Raw genomic sequence first — 20,593 nt, 5'->3', positions numbered from 1 at the left:
TCTCATTGCATTTCTTCCTACAGCTGGTGGGGAGAAAATACCTAAATATGCACATATATTTTCAAAAGCATCGTTTTTAAAATATCTTTTTTTACATCAGAAGCATTACGTTCCGATTTTTGTCTCTTCAAATCCAAAGGGAAAAATTAGACTGACTTGTAATGTATCCAGGATTCTTTTCTTGGTGGGGCCCAATGCCACGGACCACTGTATTCACGGGCATGGTGTCCACTCCACACAATATAGCACCTTGTGGCAACATGCTTCTACATTTTCTCTCCTGCTGTGTAACTGTGTGTCTGTCTTACCAATCTGTGTGTGTGTGGCAATCTAGCTGTGTGAGAATCTTTGTGTATATCTATATATAATCTGCACACATTCCATCACACTTACAAGCTTAGAGTGGCAGGAAATCTTCACAACTGTGAATCTGACAGCACTAATGCAAACAGTGCTGCTTCAAACAAGAGATATCATGAACTCCAATGAAATGTTATTTGGAGAAATATTTTAAAAATGAACAACACAGGAAGCTGCCATATACAATCTGACCATTAGGTCCATCAAGCTCAATGCTGCCTACCCTGACCAGCAACAGTCCTCCAGGGTCTCAGGCAGGAGCATTCCCAATCTTATCTTGAGATATCAGGGTTAGAACCTGAGACCTTGTATGTGAAAGTCAGATGCTCTACCACGGAGCCACCCCTTATAAAGAACAAAGGGAAGGGGAAGCCCAGATGCTCAAATACAGTTCAGCAATCCCTGTTAAGAATGCCATATTAGGTATTTCCTGGCATTACCACCCATGCCAGAACACTGACATTGTTGCTTCCTGATTTGTCAGGAAGGGAGCCCCCATGATCTCAGAAACATTGATGAACGTTTCATGGAGTGTAGCAGTGGTGTCTTTGCAGAGTGTCTTTGGCAGGGGGAAGAGAAATGGATAACCTTGAAGATGGCTTGGCTACCCACTTTGCTTCTCATGCTGTCACTTTCCACATCAGCTAAATTTTTTATTATTTGAAATTTGAACTGCACAAATGTTTCGGGAACTGCACATTCCCCACCCCCAAAGCTTCCACTTGCACATTATTTTTTACAAAAGGCCTGCTACCCACAGCCCAGTTAATGCCTTCCACAGTTGAAATGTTGACTGGTAGAAACAGTGCCCAATGCATTTTGTTCTTTACGCAGTTCCTGGGTGGGGCTTTCAGTAATGTAGACAAGTAGGAAACAGTAGCCAACTCATTCCTCTTCCCACACAGAGCATGGATAAGTGTTGGTAACACAGGTAAAGGAGACCCACACAATTCTATTTCATGGCCATCACTTCTGTTGGCAGTCGATAACCCATGACTAGTTCAGAAAGAATGAGGAATGTATTTTGACTGGAGCAGGAAGATAATCCCTAGGAAAGCAGTGGTCACAAATATGAGATTGGGCTGTTCTGGCATGCACTACTGCATATATACTATATTAAACCATAGTTACCTTAAATATGCAGCCAAGGAACCAGTGGGGGGAAAAACAGTCGAAGGAAAGGTTGAAACTCTTTAGATTATCAAAAGGAATTATTTCCCCTAGAGACAATGGGTTCTGCAGCATTTTTACAGGTGAGGGGTTACAGATAGCACTGCAGTGGAAGAGCTTTGCTGGAGACCTTGGAGAGCTCCTGCTTTTCAGGGTAGACAACACTGGACTAAATGGCCACTGGCCTGATCCTGTACAAGACAGCTTCTTGTGTTATGTTAAATGAGGTGCTCTTGCCCTCAACTGCTTTTATTATACAGTGGTACCTCGGGACGCGGGTGGCGCTGTGGTCTAAACCACAGAGCCTAGGGCTTGCCAATCAGAAAGTCGGCGGTTCGAATCCCCACTATGGGGTGACCTCCCGTTGCTCGGTCCCTGCTCGTGCCAACCTAGCAGTTTGAAAGCACGTCAAAGTGCAAGTAGATAAATAGGTACTGCTCCAGCGGGAAGGTAAACAGCGTTTCCGTGTGCTGCTCTGGTTCACCAGAAGTGGCTTAGTCATGCTGGCCACATGACCCGGAAGCTGTACACCGGCTCCCTCGGCCAATAAAGTGAGATGAGTGCTGCAACCCCAGAGTCGGCCACGACTGGACCTAATGGTCAGGGGTCCCTTTACCCTTTACCTTGGGTTACAGACACTTTAGGCTACAGATGCTTCAGGTTACAGACTCCGCTAACCCAGAAATAGTACCTCGGGTTAAGAACTTTAGTTCAGGATGAGAACAGAAATCATGTGGTGGCGGCGCGGTGGCAGCGGGAGGCCCCATTAGCTAAAGTGGTACCTCAGGTTAAGAACAGTTTCAGGTTAAGAACAGACCTCCAGAACGAATTAAGTTCTTAACCTGAGGTACCACTGTATAGGCCAAGTGTATATTTTCTTAGCATCAACTGACAAAAGCACAAGCAAAATCATATGCAGATTTATGAAAAATAATTTTATTATGTAACACCTTGTTTTTAACAATGTTGATTTCTTTTAAAATTCAGAATACCTGCGTCATTCATGTAAAATAGTTTGATACAGTACATTGTATGGTATAGTTTTTCCTCAAATTCTAAGGTTCTCCTAACACCTTAATCCTTTGCTTTAATAAGGGAGACCCTAAAGCAACGTGCGAACATATTTAAAAATAATTAAAATTTAAAATCCACTACATCAAGCCAGCTCTCAAAAAATCATGACAAAAATATCTGAATGAATGCTGCACTGCTTGTTTGTTTGCAGGGAACGTCACTCATGCTTTTTTTTAAATTCCAAGCATGCTCACAAATCAGTTAACACCAACAGGAAAAATAAAACACTGTCTATGACAATCATTTTAGTTGGTTGCTGAACCAAACAGGTTTATCTCAGTAACACACTCATTTACTATCAAATAGCAGCTTTAATACCAGTCAAGTCATAGATTTGAGAACAAAATAAACATATGCTGAAAATTAATCTTTGGGAGGCTTGTAAATCTGCTGGAAAAATGCTCATTTTTTGTGTCTTTAAAAAAATCTCTCTCTAGCAAATTTGTTGGTCATAAAACATTGATCAATGTGGAAAATGAATCAACCCACAAAAAAGTCACTAAAAGTCAATGTATATAAAAAAAATTCTCAATTGGAGCCACGGTTAGTTTGCTTTCATCTCATTAACACATACTGTATGCTTCAAATACCAGTTAAAGAGATTTTGCGTACTATTGGTCAGATAACGTTGTTAACATCAATAGAATTCACAACAACAAAAATGCTTGCCCCTAGCACATTTCACAGCTTCAACTGCTACAGACTGTCACTGAAAACAATGCATTGGTCAGTCTGAACCATGTCAAGTAAACTATGGGAGTAGCATATCCACAACACAAACTGTGCTAGTACTTTCTTTTCAAGTCTAATTCCATAATGGGTACAATCTGAGGGAGCCACTACTCCCAGCCTGTGAAAAGTAGTGGAACTTGGCTATCAGACATTTTGAAAATGTGATAGTTTACAGTACATTCTTGCAGCCCAACGCCAGGTTCCAGGCAGACAGCAGCACGGCCAGTCCTGCAGCCTTAGCAACAGTGCATTGACTTTATTTAGGTGCAGCTCAGTACCGGTGCGTCTGGTGAGAGTACTGTGGAGGCTGCTGGGAGGTAGTTGAATATCCCATGCTGCTCTGTGGCTGTGATGTGCTTGGTCCAGGGTTTGGATAGGCAGCATGGGGATTGGAACGCTGAGCAACGCATTGGAGGGGGGGGGGAGAGACAGAGAGAGAGAATATTACATATGTGGCTGGTCAAATGCTGCCATGTTTAACACAATGGAAAAGACAACTATGGCAGCTATTTCTACAGCTCTAGAGATTGTTGCACCATGGATTCAACTTATGTAGCTAATTGTTAAGAGGGTGGGAAATGAAACCAGACCAACAGCTCTAAACCATGGGTTGTCCATTATCTGTTTTGAGACTCAAACCACAGTTCAAGTTCTTCATACCACAGTGTGGCATGATGTATGAACTGAACTAGTTAGCAATGACACACTGTGCAGGTCTCCACTGGTGCCTTTTGACTTGAATCAGTTGCGTTTAACAATTAAAACATATATTCAAATAGATTTTAAAAATACAACTTTTAGTAGGTATGGACATAACAGCTAATATAAATGATTCACAGTACCATAACAAAACTGAAAGCTGAAAACAGAAATACCTGATAATCTGAGGTCATGATAAGTCCACCTGAGGTAGTGGTAGGAGGAACAACTCTCACTTTTTTCAAGGGAGGCCCTTGCGTATGACTGTTGTCTTGGTTCCCTGGATGACCAGTTCCATTTGTGTGGTTATTGCCCTGCTGCTGGTTCTTCTCAATTTGTTAAAGAAAAAAATGTAAGATACAGCTCAGAGGGAGTTCATGGGTAGGAAGCATCCAGTCTTGTGTAAAGCTAAGTCAGGCACAAAGCCACTAATGACTTAATAATAATTACCTTACTATTTCCACATAATTATGCAAACAAATTAAAATCAAATATAAACATACCACACAGCCCTATCATAACTATTTATTCAGAGGTAAGCCCAATTTATTTGCCATGTTTTCAACTATGCATTTTAAGATTATAGCCTTATTCAAAATAAGTTAACATGAAAGGAACTTGGAATCATCACTTTCTAGAGTTGCAGATAATAAAAAGACTTCAAATTAGGTACCATGAAAATGCTCAAAACCTTATTATTCTACAAGCCATGGATCAGATCTGATTACTGATTTTTTTCTATATTATTTATGTAAACTGAAATGTTGCAGAAGTTCTCAACTTCTTGCCATGTCTGATGTATAGAGTTGGAATGGCCCATAATTAATGTTAACTTCTATCCATATTAATTAATCTTCGTCTGATATTATTAATTTATTTTATGCTATCATTCTTATCTTGGCAGGAAATGGTTCAATAAAAGTAGTAGCAACAATCAGGGACATATATGTAGAAGTATGGAATAATAAATCATGTACTCTCAGTAACTTGAATGCTTGAAATAAGATCCATTAACCCTATCATAAATATGATTGCCTTAACAACTTGTACTTATAAAATTGTCCAACCTGATTAACAAAAGACACCTCCTAGATGTATTTCTCTCATCTTAACCTTCAAATAAATACCTACTTTGTCTCCTTTATCATCAGGCTCTTCTTCAGTTAAAAATTCTCGTTTTGGGTATGGGATTTGACAACCTGCAAACACACTGCAAACATAAAAACAAAAAGAAGCAATCATTTTTTGTGTGTAAGCAAAGAGCATAAATCCCTACTAGAAAAAAATTGTGTCCCATAATTAATAATGGTAATAAAATGGTTTTCATCCTGGTTCAAGCTGCTTTATGTGTCACTTGCTATTTGTGATTTTAGTCTTTGAAGTGTTCCAAGTATGACAGTTTGTTCTGAAAGGCTATCAGTTTCTTCAGTAAGAGAGAAGATCTCCAGCTATCAATTAAATACACTGCTTATAATACAGAGTTTAGTAATGGACTATATTACAGCCCAAGCACAAGTTTGCCTGTGCATAGACTTGCAAGCCTCCATTTTACTAAGAAGCCAAGTGACACAGTTTCCTAGCTGTTTTTACCATATACCAGCAAGTCATCCCAAACACGTTTTTCTGGCTAAGACAAGCTGAAAAATGCTGTGCCCCATTTCTATACAAGACTGGAAATACTAAATTCTATGATGATTCATCTCTTCTTGCTCATATGTCTTGCCCCCTAACCTATTTTGTACCATAGTTTTATTTTCAAGTAATATTTCCCATGCAAATAAAGCTAAAGTTATTGCAAGCTGTCTTCAGTTCCATGTTTCCCAATTCCATGTTGAACTTTTTGCTAAGGAATCAATGAAGAGACTGCATATCTAACGTAAGGACAACTGTTATGGATCACCTACCTGTGACCATGTAAGCCATTATCATTTGATTTATACTCTATCTGTAGGTCTATTTAAAATTAACAGTAGCAACATGTGCAACATTATAAAAGAACAGCAAATAAAAGCCAATCAGAAACCAGTAACCCATTTCACCCCCCCGCACAACTGCATATAATCTTTGTAGAGGGGCTGTGCCAATCTTCTTTGAATGTTCAAGTTTTAATTCTCATGCTTTTCTTTTTTTTACTGTATCAGCCTGCTGTTGTGACCAATGGACCACTTTAAAAGTCCTAGCTGGAAATAATGATTAATTTCATCTTGTGAACTGCCCCTGAGATCTGTTGATGGAAGGGTGGTAGAAATCTTATTGGTATCACATTCCAAAAACATATTCCAACCGAAAAGCTATTGGAGCACATATTAACTTAAATTCCTCAGTGGGCTATCAAGGAAGCCCTATAGGAGAAACAGAAGAAATGCATACGTGAAAAAGTGGGCTCATTAACAGAAGAGAAAAACAAAATCCAAAAAATGTCTAAGTGAAATACTGGGCTCCTAGTGACTGTCTAAGTGAATACTGGTGCCGGGGGCGGGAGGGATGTACCCCAAAAGTCTAATAGCCATTAAAAAAAATGAGTATTATAAATAAGAGAGTCAGGGTTGTATGTTTGCCCTATCAATGTTAACTCAGGCATTTGATAGTTTCACTTTCTTATTCATTTCAACAGGGCAAATCAGACTCCTGATAGCTTAGAAAGTTAAATGCAAGTTAAAGGTTTATTTAAAAAAACAACCCAGAAAATGTAGGGGAAAGATGGAATACCACATGACAACGGATCCCATAATTGTTGAGGAATAAAGGGAGTATAAAGGGGCTCAGGTTTGCTAAAAAAACAACAACCAAAAAAACACCTTAAACAAATATTTCAAATAGCTACTAAGGTCCCCATTAATTTGGGTGGGACAACCCTTTTGGGGACTTGTATGGTGATGATAAGAGATAGAAAGATGGCAGAATAAGAATCCAGAAAGATATGTATCAGAAGTAATTGATATTGCAGCATTCTACAGTGGGTGATAGAAGAAGCAATAGTTTAGACCAGTATGTGTTAGGGTGGATTTACTCCCAGCAGTGAAACTGAATTCACTAAACACCCATTCAAATCCAGTTTACTAGTAATCTCTCCCATGGAGTGTTGAGGTAAAGAGAGATAAAACATTCCTCAGAAAGGCCCAGGGACACCACGCTATTATGTTGCACATTTATGTTATTACACTAATACTCCAATCTTCCTCTGAGGAGCTCAAAACAGCTTAGAAATGGTCCTAGGCGATCTCCTATGAAGTTTACAAGGCCAGCAATAAGCTCCTTAGCTTCTGATGCAGAATACATCATACAGCTTCAGACCACTGTGCTTGTTTACTTGGTATTGTATAGAGAGTTTATTGGGTATACTGACTTACACACAATATGTTCTGCAGCCTATTTATACCTTTCAAGTAGGTCAAGTACTTCTGATAGCCTCTTTAAAGCTCTTCAGTTAAGTATTCATATTCTGCTATGGGACTGGAATGTAAAACCCCTCTGGCTGTGTTTTGCCTTGCCTAACAAGTTGGGGCAATGAGACCCAAATATGTAATCAGTACACACTTTGAACTGGAAGAAATAGAGAAATTAGTCATGAAAGATTTTATAAAAATCTGTGCATTAAAAAATAATCAGGTCATTAGTGATGTAGAGGTCCACCAAGAAGATCGCAGAAGACACTGAAATTGCAGTTATTTGCAGTTTTTGCAAATTTTATTCTGCTTCTACACACACACACACACACACACACACACACACACACAAAAACTGGCTACCTTTAGTCTTCACAACCAAAGATTGAATGCTGTGCATATTTATCCTGTTGTTTTAAAAATGTGAGATCAAGGATCATGGATGTGTCTTCCATACTCTACCTCCTTTCCTATCCATAATTGGTAGGGACAGAATAATTTTTGCAAAATGCTATGTTTTTGGCAGTGCTTGCACAGTTTAACTGATGGGCAATTATACCTATTGTTTTGCATACAGATCTCTACCGCTATTAGTATCTAAAGATTTTTCTAATAAATTGAGATAGCAATTTATGATTTAAAGAAAAAAGGGATATTTCCAAAGGGCAGTTTAGGCTACACCAAACAAATCACATGATGGAAGAAAACCAAGTTTGTTCCAAAGTCAGTATGTGCCTGTGAATTTCATTTTCAGAAAGGCTGCACCCATTGCACATACATATGTGTAAAACATCAGAGAGCAAATTGGGTGCATAAATCATCAAATTAAGGTTGAAATAGTTTTACCGACTTGCCAGTGAAATATTCTTTGACACAAAAGAAATAGTCATGTCTTTCAAATACGAACTTTAAAGTCTTGCCTACATATTGAGAATACGGATGTTTAAAAAGCAAATCGTTATATTTAAAAAGAAAGAAAGTGCATGAATATGCCCTACATCCAGACTTTGGTTGTGAAGTTGGAAGGCTGTCCCCATCCTCACCATAGTCCACCCATCAAGTTTTCAAATAAATATAAACTAATTATAGAATGTCATCTATAATTTCAAGTGGACCTGCAGGCAGTTAGCAGTTGACTATGAAGATCTATAGCATGCATAATCAACCTGTCAGTGAATAACAGGATTATTGCTATGACTAATGGGATCAAAGGCTCAGGACAAGATTAATAGGAATATTACTTCAAAATGGCAAATGGCACAGTAAAGCCATTTCTTATAACTTATCAAGAAGGAGCATCTCACTTGTTATTTTCAGAACATTCCTCCATTCCACACCCACCAAGTCACGCTGTGACACTGAAAGCAATAAAGCATTTAAAGAGCTGCACAGATAGTATCTAGTAAACTGACCACTTACTCAGATGTAGGAAGTGGATCTTCTAAGAAATAAGGATCCTGCATAGCCTGTTCTGAGGTAATTCTCTTTATTGGGTCCATAGTAAGCAATTTCTGTAGCTATGCATAGTTAAAAACACAAGACATTCAGTGCTGTCAAATCAATCAAGAAAATATTTCACCACAATGTGAATATACAAAGCTTCCTTATATGCTTATAAAGTCTAGTTAGCTCAGTGGCAGAGCTTATACTCTGCGTACAGAAGGTACTAGGTTCAATCTCCAGAATCTCCAGGCACGGCCGGGAGAGACCCCCATCTGAAAACTTGAAGAGCTGCTGACAGAATATTGAGCTAGATGGACCAATGATATCAGTATAACCTGGTTCCTAATAATCTAGGCTTCCATAATCTGAGAATTAGGCTTATATGATCTATAAAATACTACCCATGGAAAAGCTGCAGTTACAACACTTACTTGCTCACATAAATGGGCCACAGAGCATATCACACCTATAATGCAGTAGGTTTAATTTCTACTGTACTGTACAAACAATTCAAGGTTGTTAATGTTAGAGGCCCATCACACTATATAAGTACAACCTCTCACTGTGCTTTCCAATATACTTAACATTCTTCCCAAGTATTCTGGTAGTGAACCTAGCCCATGCGATAAAAGCACATGGTGAAATGGTTTTGGATTGCTGGGTTTAAGGCTGTGGGGGGTAAAAGAAGAAGAAGAGTTTGGATTTGATATCCCGCCTTTCACTCCCTTTAAGCGGCTAACATTCTCCTTTCCCTTCCTCCCCCACAACAAACACTCTGTGAGGTGAGTGGGGCTGAGAGACTTCAAAGAAGTGTGACTGGCCCAAGGTCACCCAGCAGCTGCATGTGGAGGAGCGGAGACGCGAACCTGGTTCCCCAGATTACGAGACTATCACTCTTAACTACTACACCACACTGGTTCTCAACCACACTGGTAGAGGATATCCTTGCTTTGTATTTTAGCAAATTTACCCCTTCCAAATTTATGCATAGTCATAAAAAATAATACCTTGCAAGTGATCAGGCTGTGTTAGAGATTTGTTCTTAGTTTTCTTTAAAAAAAATCTGGCCAGATTAAAGAAAAACACTGGCTTTAGGGCCAGCAGCTAAAAGGCAAAAAATAATTTTCTTAATCAAAATATTAACTGAATCTGGTCATCTAATACTCCAGTCAATTTATATACCTATTCACAGCCAACAGTTGTCACCTCATGCTTAACAAAAGAGGAGGAGTTGGTTTTTCAAAAATAATAACAGTAAAAACAGGGCTCCTTGTGCTCCCTGGGAAAATACTAGCATCTTTAGATCATTTCAGTCATTAGATTTGTTCTTTCATGCCTACTTTCAGAAGTCCTTATTCTTAAGGGTACTTGAGTATTCTCTAAAATAAGGCTTGCAGCTGTTTTACAATAGAAGGTGTTAAGATAGCATGTTGGATGTAACAGGATTCTGAAGCATATACAATGATAAATGGCCTTCTGGGATGAGGAAAAGCCATATCCTTAAGCTACCCTATTACATGATAAATTTGCTACTACACCCAGTCTTCAAACAACTCAACATAAGGAACAGACTGAGTATACAAACAAGAAGAACAACCTTCTCAGTGGCAGCCCCAGTCCCATATTTCCCTTCCATAGTAGGGAGGTACACAATAAATGAGCAAGATAATGGAAGGAATATTGGGCCAGAGTCAACTAAACTATTCCACTAGCAGGAACCAATACAAGGCTTTCCCATCTCCTCACGCCACATCATGCCTCCCCCTAATCTGCTCTGGAGGGTCAGGAGAACCCCCAGAACAGTGTGCGCAGGAGAGAGGGGAGATTGTTTCACTGGGAAAGCAAAGCAATCTCCTTAGCACCACGGTGAATTCTACCATTAACTATCACTTGACCACAGCTGTCTGTTGATACAACTAATAGCTAGCCAAATTACCAGGTTGTCAGGACATGTTAAAAAAGGAAGGAAATCTACTGCCAGCATACGTGCTGTAGAAATGTTAAAAACTGACTTAATGCCTAGCACTTGGGAGTAGTAAACTATTAATTAGATCATAGGGTTTTACTCTGGACATGAATTACTATGAAATATGAAATGGCACAGAAATTCAACTTTACAACCAATGCTTTTGTGAAGAGATGCAATGAAAAGCAATTTAAACAATTCAAATTAATGCTTCCAGAAACTCTGAAAAAATTTGATACTATCCAAGTCTTACCAAGTGGAATGCTTTGCTATCTGGCTTAACTTTATGTTTTTCCATATATTTGATAAGGCTGCAGTTGGTATACCTGAAAGAAAACAGTAAGTCACAACAATGCATCAAATTGAATAGAAAAGTACAAATCTGGAGGACAGGATAAAACCAATAGGGCTTGCTAATGAACTCGGTTGTGCTGAATTGTCTGGTCCATCTGTGATTCAAAAGGGTGCCAGCACTGTAAAAGTAGCCTGAGGCCACACACTGTTTTTAATAGCAGCCACATGGAAATGACTTCCCATTATTACAGATTTGGTTAGCAACCAGTATCCCTCTTGTACAATATTAGATGCACATACTTCTAGTAGCTATGCGTTTGATAATGCTTAAAACATAATATTATGAAACATAAAAAGTCAATCCTTTAAAGAATAATAGATTTTAATGCAACAAACTGTCTCTTTAGCCAAGACACTAATTTTATATGTGCTATGTTGCTTCAAATGTATCTATACAATGAGAAAATTAGCAGTTATTGCTTGTTTCAAACAGCTTCAGAAAACCAAGCAGAACACACAAGGATCCACTAAACCAAGAAGGGCCAGTACAGATCCCTTCAAACTTATTGGCCTCCACTGGGCTTTTTCACAAACAACATGGTTATCAATACAAACCTGTAGTGTGACATGAAATACCTGTTCCCAGCCAAGTTCCCTGCTGTTCTCAGAAAACTCAGAGGTGCAACTATCTTTGTGGGGAAGGGGTGGTCACCAGAGAGAGGAAAGAGGCAATTGCCAAGGAAGCCTGGTTCCGAACCCCTGATGCAGTAGAAATCATCACAATTACTTAGATCTTTGCAAAACTTACGTGTTTCTTCGAAAATCTTTCATTAACGTTGAATGTTCAGGCATCTTTTTAATATCTTCCCAATCTTTATCTATGAATTGAATATTAATAGCACTCTTTCATCTTTCTCTACATAGGGAATAGGACATCATCACTTGCACATTCAAAACCATAATTCACTCTCCTCTTTATATGCCAAACTTTGCCTTCTGATCACCATTGATGAAGATGAATATGAGTGGACAAAATATCCTCTCTCAGTCGCCTCAGCAACACTAGATCAGAGTCACCAAAGAGACACCTATTTTTAATATAGACCAAATTTTGCTATGGAAGTAGGCAAAGCGGTGCACAATGAAATTAACACACTAGGTCTGAATCCCCAACATGATGCACATGGGTGCACCCCAGAGCCTACCTACCAAGGCCCTTTGCCCCTCCCCTCCCAATTGTTTAATTTTTAAAAAGTGAACTTTCACCTATTTGTTTTTTGGGGAGGGGCAGCTGCCTGCTTTGTGTTTTTGTCAGTTTGGGGTGGGAGTGGGGGCTCTGAGCATCACCAGCTTGTCTTCTGTGAAAAATGTATTTTGTGAGCCCACAAAATATTTAAAAATATGCCTAGTCCAAAATGTCTGAGGACTCCTGCAGTAAATACTACTATCAGCCCTCAAGATTTTGTTTCTTTTTATCAAGACAATAAGAATTTTCAAAAAATTAACAAATGGGTGGGGATCAATTTCACAGTGTTCTTTGTAGGCCGTGCATTGACCTATGCACATCCACAAAAAGATCAGGCATATTGACGTTTTCCAATGATTACTGTAGCTTCTTTCAAGCCTACTAGCTTTTCAGTAAATATTATGGCACAAAGAGTATGTCAGTCCTATTAAAATGGTACTAGAGATACGTATAGGCTGGAGTACATCAGTAATGAATGTATAGAATATGTACCTGCAGGAAATCCCATTACATTGAATATTCTGTCCAGCTGGTCATGATGATATGGATTACTAGTTTTTATGTCCTCTTGTCGGCAGTGGAATATTGGCTCAGATGTTAGCAGCTCTGCAAATATACACCCTATAGCCCAAATATCTTTACGAAAAAGGAGGAAGGAAAAATCAAATAGACTTTTCTGAAAGAAGAAAGCATAGTCTAAAGAACAGCAGCAGAGGTTACACATGGCCTCTCAAAGCAAGCAACTCTGTTTAAGTTATATGTACATTTTCTACAGACAATTCCATTTCCCCTTTATTCCTTAAGATTTTACACATGACCCCATGCATTTAAAAATTGAACATTTTGCTGAGGTTAAAGGAATGTAGGCCAAACTAATGTTATGCTAAATGTGCAGCTTCCACAATAGCTGAACATTTAGCTCTACCTCTCGTTACACACTTGTGTCTCTGTCTCATATAACATTCAATTTTTCCCTACTTCCTCTTCTCATTACCATCAGCCAATAACCTGGAGCATGAAAGACACACATAGAACACAGGCAGCTAGATAGGCTGCTACTGTACTTAGCAAAATCAATGCATTATTAATTTTAACACTGATACTAGAGAAAAATGAGCAAAAGAAGACTATGCAAACTGCATTGTTTTCGTTTTAAACCATAATTTCATATATAGCAAAGCAGGTATCTGCATTGGTGGTAACTAGCCAGGAAGACATAAGAAGCTGTCTTGTCCTGTTGGTCCATCTTGCTCAGTATTGTCAACACCCCACTGACAGCAGGACCCCAGGATTTCAGCCAGTAGTTTCCCCAGACCTACACAAAAGTATCATGAACTGGAACTGGGGACATTTGTAATGCTAAGCAGGTGCTCTATCATTGAGCTATAGTCCCTTCCTTACAGATCTTCAGCTCATGTTGGATGGCCACTGTTAGGGATTGATTAGAAAAGGATTGAAAATAAGACTGTCAGAACTGTAATGCTTTTATTTAAATCTAAGGTCTCTTTGCATTTGGAAATTTGATGTGCACCTCTGCTTGCTCCATCTCAAAAAGGATATAACAGACTTGAAAAGGGTGTATATCACAGCAATCAAGGAACTGAATCATGGCACCTTCCCCACAAGGAGAGGCTGAAGGTGGTGGGAGTTTAAAGGGGACATACGAAAGATCATCACTGGGGAGAAATTTCTTTCTTTCATAATACTAGCACTTAAGACTCCATGAAACTGATTGTCCTCTACTGTCAGACAAAATAAAGTGCTTCACCAACATTTTGAATTCAGTCAATGAGGGCTTTTGCACAGTTACTTCTAGTATCGAGGACTTGGATAAAAGAAAGTGCTCAAAGGCACACTGAAAAAATAGGTATTTTCAATAGTATTTCAACCAAACCAAACAGGTTGTTTCAAGCTCTGGGTACAAGTCTACTAAAATCAAAGGCTTGCAGGCAGACTTGTGAAAGCTGAACGATCCCTCCAGAATTGTATAGGATATGGAGGGGTGCTGCTATCTGAGAAAAAATTGTGGAGGCACCTTGTGAGAGCATCATGCTGCTTGGGCATGTCTGGATCAAAGCCAAAACATTCCTGACACTATTCAATAATGCCAATCAGTCTTCAGAATTAAACGTTGCTGGCATTTCTTATCTAATTAGTGAAACCATCTGTAAATTCAACGTGGTCTTTGCCAGTTAAGTGCCCTGAAGTACTTAAGAGTGATGCACATGTTTGGGCAACCAGACATGATAGAAGACTCAGCCTTAAAAAGTAAGGTTCAGTGAATCACTTTTCTTCCACACTAGAATCACAATGCTTTCCTATATTTTCCAAATGCCAAAATGCATTGCAGGTTGTTGAGCTAGGCGACCCTTGTGATTCCGTCCAATTCTAAGATTTCAAGAGTAGGCATCTTTGTAAACAAGAAGGAAGGAAACCACACCAGGGAAAATTAGAATTTAAAATATGGAAAATCAGGTATACAGTGCATTACTTACCAATAGCTTTGGTATAATGCCTTGCTCCAAGCAGTAATTCTGGAGCTCGATACCAGAATGTTACAACTACTGGATCCAAATCAGCTAAAGGCTTCAAAGGTGAATTAAATAGTCGGGCAAAGCCCATGTCAGCTGTAAAAAGAGGGGGAAGATGCTTTAAATTTTAGCGCACAGACTGCTTACTCAGAAATGAGTGAGCTCAAATGTGACACACACTGCAAACATCCTCAGTCTAACTTTTAAAAGTTCCTTTTAAGCTTGTTTCTAAAGCATGGTACAGAAAATGAAGCATTATTAAATCATAGCTAACACACTTTTGATCACCCAGGTTCTGAATCAAGCTGATCATTCCTCAGAAAGTTGGGAAATCTGGTGTCCAGCCCAACGGAAAAACAACACGAGGATTTATATATGGGAAAACAAGGCAGGTGTATACTAGGCTGGAAAGATTTCCCGTTTTTAGAAGCCAGTCCTTTATTAACCTGACAAAAACAGTTCAGCTCTTAGGAACTAAGGCAGCTGGTACATTTCCATCTCTATTATCACAGAAAACTGATATTTGAGGCTGTTACCGATTGTAGCTGAATTGCATTTAAGCTTAGATGGGAAGAATTCCCAATTCCTGCTATATTCTATTGCCTCTTCACCTATTAGGAAGAATTTACAAATGAAACCTGGATTGTTTGCACCCACACTCAAATAGCAGAGAAGTATTTCACTTCTGTAAGAAAAACTATTTCATACAGTTTGAATGTAGGCGCGAACATACAGCTTGTTGTTTTACAAATTCCAACAGACCTGAGGATCCGAGGTTGCAGTTGTAGACCATACAAAGAACTGAGCCAGCTTTAAGACTGTGAAGCCTGTGTGTTTTTAAGGAGCAAGGTTCCAGATCTCATATTCACCAGAGATAAATTCATCTCCCTTTGTCCTACTAACAAGCGTGTGTGCCTATTCACAGCCCTATTTAAAACTGTATTATGCTTCATTTTAGACATTGAAAACAATTTAACTTTTTCTATCTTAGAAGGTAAGAAAGATTTAGCTGCTGGAGGAAAAAACGCAATAGCTCCAGAAGAGAGGGGTGAGTGGGAAGTACAGTGTTTATATTCAAATACGTGTGTTGTTTTAATGCTTAAACAGTGGAAGTCCAAACATAATTTTGTTGTTGCTTCTGTTGTCAAAATAAGGCAGTGCGTCTTCAGCTTTATTATACTTTTACGAGTCAATCTTGCCATTCTTGGCACTGGATAGGTTAAGTGAACTGGAGAGGTCTCTTTCACATCCATCCATGCAGTGTAACCATTTTGGGGAGCAATCAATTAGTTTGAAATGTTGTACACAGCTGTTGCATGCAAAAGTAGCAGGTAGTCCATTTCCAATAAGGGAAAAGCTGTCCGCAACACAAGAAGCACCACTTCAATTAACGCCAAATATGTTGGGAGGCTGACCTACATTATAGCCATGGTTTGCTTACAAAAGGACCTCAGTCTGCCAGTGTTAGTACTCTTGTATGGTCACAAACCTTTTAAAGAGTCATGTGCTCAACACTGGTCTAATTCTATTCCTTTTGAACTTCATATATAGGGCCACCAATGGGGAAAAAACCCTGCTTTTGGCAGTTGATCAATAGTCTCCAACAATCAAAAGAATGTATGGAATTCTGTGTCAATTACAAAACAATGCATCTCAGATCACAGCAGCCAAATTCTAGGGGCTGAGGTCCCTTTGCCTCCCCTAAAATATTTGAGGGAGCTGCCCCTCAAAGTTGATGGGCATTGTCATTCAAATGGTGTGTGTGCGCCACGTCATGTGATTATGTGGGGCTGGGCTTCCCTGCCCCTCCCCAATATTGGCACCCCGTCTCAGATAATTAGTCAGAGGACAGGAAAATATACACCTTTAACATCTGCTGGTACAAACACTTACGTCCTTAGGATACCAACATACTTCCACAACATGCTGGATCATACCATTATGCAAATTTTACTGCTACATTAGAGTTTCATTTAATTATTTTTTAAAGAGCATTTTTATAGAATATGGAATCTGTGTCACAAGAAGCTCCCCCTACAAAAATTTGTCCAATGTTATCTTATCCATTAAAAATGCTGTTTTAATTTCCTTCAAGCAATGCTTATAAGTTTTTAAAATTTGTCTCCCATCCCTGAATAATCTATCTACCCTCTCAATAGCACTTTATACAACTGTTACTAATGTTCGTTTTATTATTGATATTTATATAATTCAGTACTATTGTAAAGTAACATTTTTAGAGGCAAAGGAGTCCTTCACTTTTCTCCATCCAACATTAACAAATGTTACCTCTTCATTTTATGGGGTTTTATGTGTGATCCAGAAAGTATTAACCTGGTTAGCTGTACCTTTAGAACATTCTATCTTAAATGCTACACTGGGACTTATCAAAGATATAAACATACCAATTTTTACTCTTCCTCGCTCAGGACCTTCACCCATAACTAAAATATTAGCAGGTTTCTGTGGAAAAAAAAAATACAATACATATACCAAGATAAACCTAAACATTTGTGCCTAAAATTAGCAGTTTTATTTTTCCAATTTTAAACCAAAATGCAGTGGAATGTCATTAATAGTGCTGTGGATTATTAGTTTGCTGTAAGGTCATATGGCTGACCAAATCAATTTTCTTCCCCGTCTTACAATTTCTTCCTCTTAGAAGAGCTTCCTTTCAATAACTTTCTACACCATGCTCTTCTTTCAGATGAGCAGTGTCATTACAGAATTCACCTGGGAAAAATGTTGGCTCACTTATTTCCAGTATTAGCCAACTACAAAAAGCAATCAATGAAATATTTTGCATATCTTCCTAGATGTTACTATATGAACATTTAGATTCTACACAAAACTTTTACAAAACTACACAAAAATTTTGCTCTTAGTATATCAATTCAGCCACTATAAGAGTGGCTTATAAGAGTTTATTCTGAAACTACCACATCTGCAAAGGCAATGTTTATAAGAACTGCCGTTGCAGATATGGTAGTTTCAGAATCATTACGTGAGAAGCAAACATTGGTACAATTGCTTTTGAAGCTCTATAGAGCTACACCAAAACTATTTTTGCTGTTTTCTTATAAGGTTTATAAACCTATATAAAATAACCATTAAACATCAAATTTAGCCACGGATGATGTGTAGAGTAGTAGATATCCGGTTCAAGCCAATTTCAAGAAAAAACTACTTCTTTTGAAAAAAAGCTTGCATCAATACAGCTCAAAGCACACCACTTTGGGCTATTGTTTAAGTGGGCTATTATTTAAGTATGTAGAAAAGGATTTGCTCCATCTGATCAATATTGTCACATGAAGCAATTATGTGAACACCTATCTGTGATTTTAAGCAAGCATAAAATGTATGCCAGATAAAAGTACTTCAAGGAAGCTTTGATAGATGAATGAAAACATCTTTGATAGGAACAGATGTAATCTAGTACAATCACACGACACAAAAATGTGTAAAGAACAAATTCAAAAAAGGGTATGACTCTGGACAGGTTTAAAGATGGTGACAAGGCAGTAAGTTACACTAAGATGTGTGCTCTGAGCCAGGAAAAATATATAAACTACTTGTGGCACTATCAGGCCATCAGTCTCTTGTAGGGACTGGTGGAAGATATTTATGAACAAACAGAGCAGAATATGCAGAATTCTCTTTGATCTAAATGGAAAGAGATCTTATATGCTAACACACTGCGTTTTTGGCAAAGGCAGTATCCAAAAAAGCGTAATCTCCGACTTTATTTATGGCTGGATGCTAGTGTGATGCCATTATTGAATATATTAAGGGGGCTGATTTGGGGGTTCTGGAAGACTGTCATGTCTCACATAATTTCAGTATGCATTTTACCAACTCTGAGCCTTAAGAATGTAGGATTTCCTAACTGTCATGTTGTCTAGGTAATTATTTCAGGAAGGTCAGCCTGTGCTGCAGCTCTCAACGCCACCTCTCTCCTCTGCATTGCTGCTAATGACACTCTGCATGGCTCAGGGAATGTGCTAAGCAGAGAAGCAACTGCAGGCTAGATTAATCTTATTTTTGTCCCCTTTTGAGTATCACTAAATCCATGGGATCATATAGAAGTGAATTTCTCAGAATTATGGATCTGTACATATTCCAGGTTTTCAAATATTAGGGGAAAAGGGTCAAGGAGCAAGTTTGCATCAAAATCTTAGCTTTTACACTATGGCAAAGCTGTATGCTTAATTCCTTGTAACAATCTTAACACCTTTTACTAAAAATATGGAATAATTACTTGGGTGGAACACAGCTTGCTTCCTTTAGAGTGCATTTACACTAGCTTACAAAGTTTAATATAAGAGTCTGGTCCAGAATCACTTGCTGTTCAATAACAGTAATCTGCCAGTATCATCAACCTACCATGATATAAAATACAATTACAGTGGGAGCTATTCTACTGCTATATTAATCAAGCAGTTACTTCATATGTTAACAAAGAAACTAAAGTACAGTCATACCTCGGGTTAAAGTTGCTTCAGGTTGAGCGTTTTCGAGTTGTGCTCCGCGGCGACCCAGAAGTAACGGAACGCGTTACTTCTGGGTTTCGCTGCTCATGCATGCACAGACGCTCAAAATGACATGCAGAAGCAGCAAATCAAGACCCGCGCATGTGCAGACGTGGGTTGCATTCTCTTCAGGATGCGAACGGGGCTCCAGAACAGATCCCATTTGCATCCAGAGGTACCACTGTAATCAAAATACAGCATTTCTATATACTTCTGGCCTGGAACCTCTAGTCAAGGATTCTCAGACACCCAGAACCTCTACCCACACTAAGCTGTTTCCAGCTTGCAAGCATTCAACAAGCTCTGGCTAGTAACAATTCAATCTGCCACACTGCGGCAACTTCTAGAAAAATTAAGCCTACCCAGATGCTTAGAAAGTTGATGTCAATTTAATCTGTTTTAGTATTTTTTGAATGTTTTAAAGTAGGGTTGTGATTTTTCCTTGATCTTGCTGTTGTTTCTTTTGTAAAACTTTTTGAAGTGGGGGTGGGGGTTACAGTCAAGAGGTATCTAAATTTTATGAAATAAACACACACGCACACACAACTTCAAAAAGGAAAAAGCAGTGTGAACCCAAAATGGCAGTATCAGCAAAGTACTGTCTCAGAATAGAATAGTATTTTCTTCTCAATGCAGAAACCAATAGCAGGTCATCTTTCTACTCTCTTGCTTGCCACTCAGTACTCCTTTAGGAATTGAAGTGTGGCACTTCCAGTCTACTCCTGTTCACTGTTCTAGCAAGCCGGACATGCCTTCTATGTGGATCTATTTCATTCTTCCGCTGCCCCAGTTCTCCATTTGTCTACCTTCCCCAACCGTCAGCACCTTGCATTCTGTAACACTGAACATAGTTCGCTTTCACTAGGTGGTTTGGTGGGAATTGCTCCCCTTAGCCCCCCCCCCCAATATTTTGTTTTTATGCGGTAAACCTTGGAGTATATCAAGAGCCCCCCGCCCCCCGTTGTTCTGCTTTGGCTAAACAGCATGTGAGTTTGCTACTGGTATTAATACACAATGTCAACAGGTGTGGGATCACTTATCCCAACTTTACAAATTTGGAAAATTATAGTGAGAGAAAATTTGACATCATACTTTAAATTAATCCAGCACTTTAATTAACGTAAGAACTTAGTTCACAGAAGGGAGGAGGAAGACCAACATAG

At 38.8% G+C, this 20,593-nt stretch overlaps 1 protein-coding gene across 3 annotated transcripts in view; it reads right to left on the bottom strand.

Annotated features, from left to right (window-relative positions):
• Nucleotides 1-2,446: 2,446 nt before the first annotated feature.
• Nucleotides 2,447-20,593, bottom strand: part of CDK8 (cyclin dependent kinase 8) — a 40,331-nt gene continuing 22,184 nt past the window's right edge. For 2 of the 3 annotated variants that reach the window (XM_077927101.1, XM_028726371.2), the window contains exons 5-13: nucleotides 17,307-17,364; nucleotides 14,866-14,997; nucleotides 12,863-13,006; nucleotides 11,933-12,002; nucleotides 11,084-11,156; nucleotides 8,841-8,938; nucleotides 5,167-5,245; nucleotides 4,212-4,364; nucleotides 2,447-3,733 (exon numbers count right to left, since the gene is read on the bottom strand). In XM_077927101.1, the coding sequence (XP_077783227.1) occupies nucleotides 3,608-3,733; nucleotides 4,212-4,364; nucleotides 5,167-5,245; nucleotides 8,841-8,938; nucleotides 11,084-11,156; nucleotides 11,933-12,002; nucleotides 12,863-13,006; nucleotides 14,866-14,997; nucleotides 17,307-17,364 (933 nt within the window). In that variant the 3' untranslated portion in view covers nucleotides 2,447-3,607. The remainder of the gene's footprint in view (nucleotides 3,734-4,211; nucleotides 4,365-5,166; nucleotides 5,246-8,840; nucleotides 8,939-11,083; nucleotides 11,157-11,932; nucleotides 12,003-12,862; nucleotides 13,007-14,865; nucleotides 14,998-17,306; nucleotides 17,365-20,593) is intronic. The other variant, XM_028726372.2, reaches the window with a different exon arrangement.

Source organism: Podarcis muralis, chromosome 4, assembly GCF_964188315.1.
Source record: "Podarcis muralis chromosome 4, rPodMur119.hap1.1, whole genome shotgun sequence".
NCBI lineage: Eukaryota > Metazoa > Chordata > Lepidosauria > Squamata > Lacertidae > Podarcis > Podarcis muralis.
This window is presented reverse-complemented; position numbering and strand designations above follow the sequence as displayed.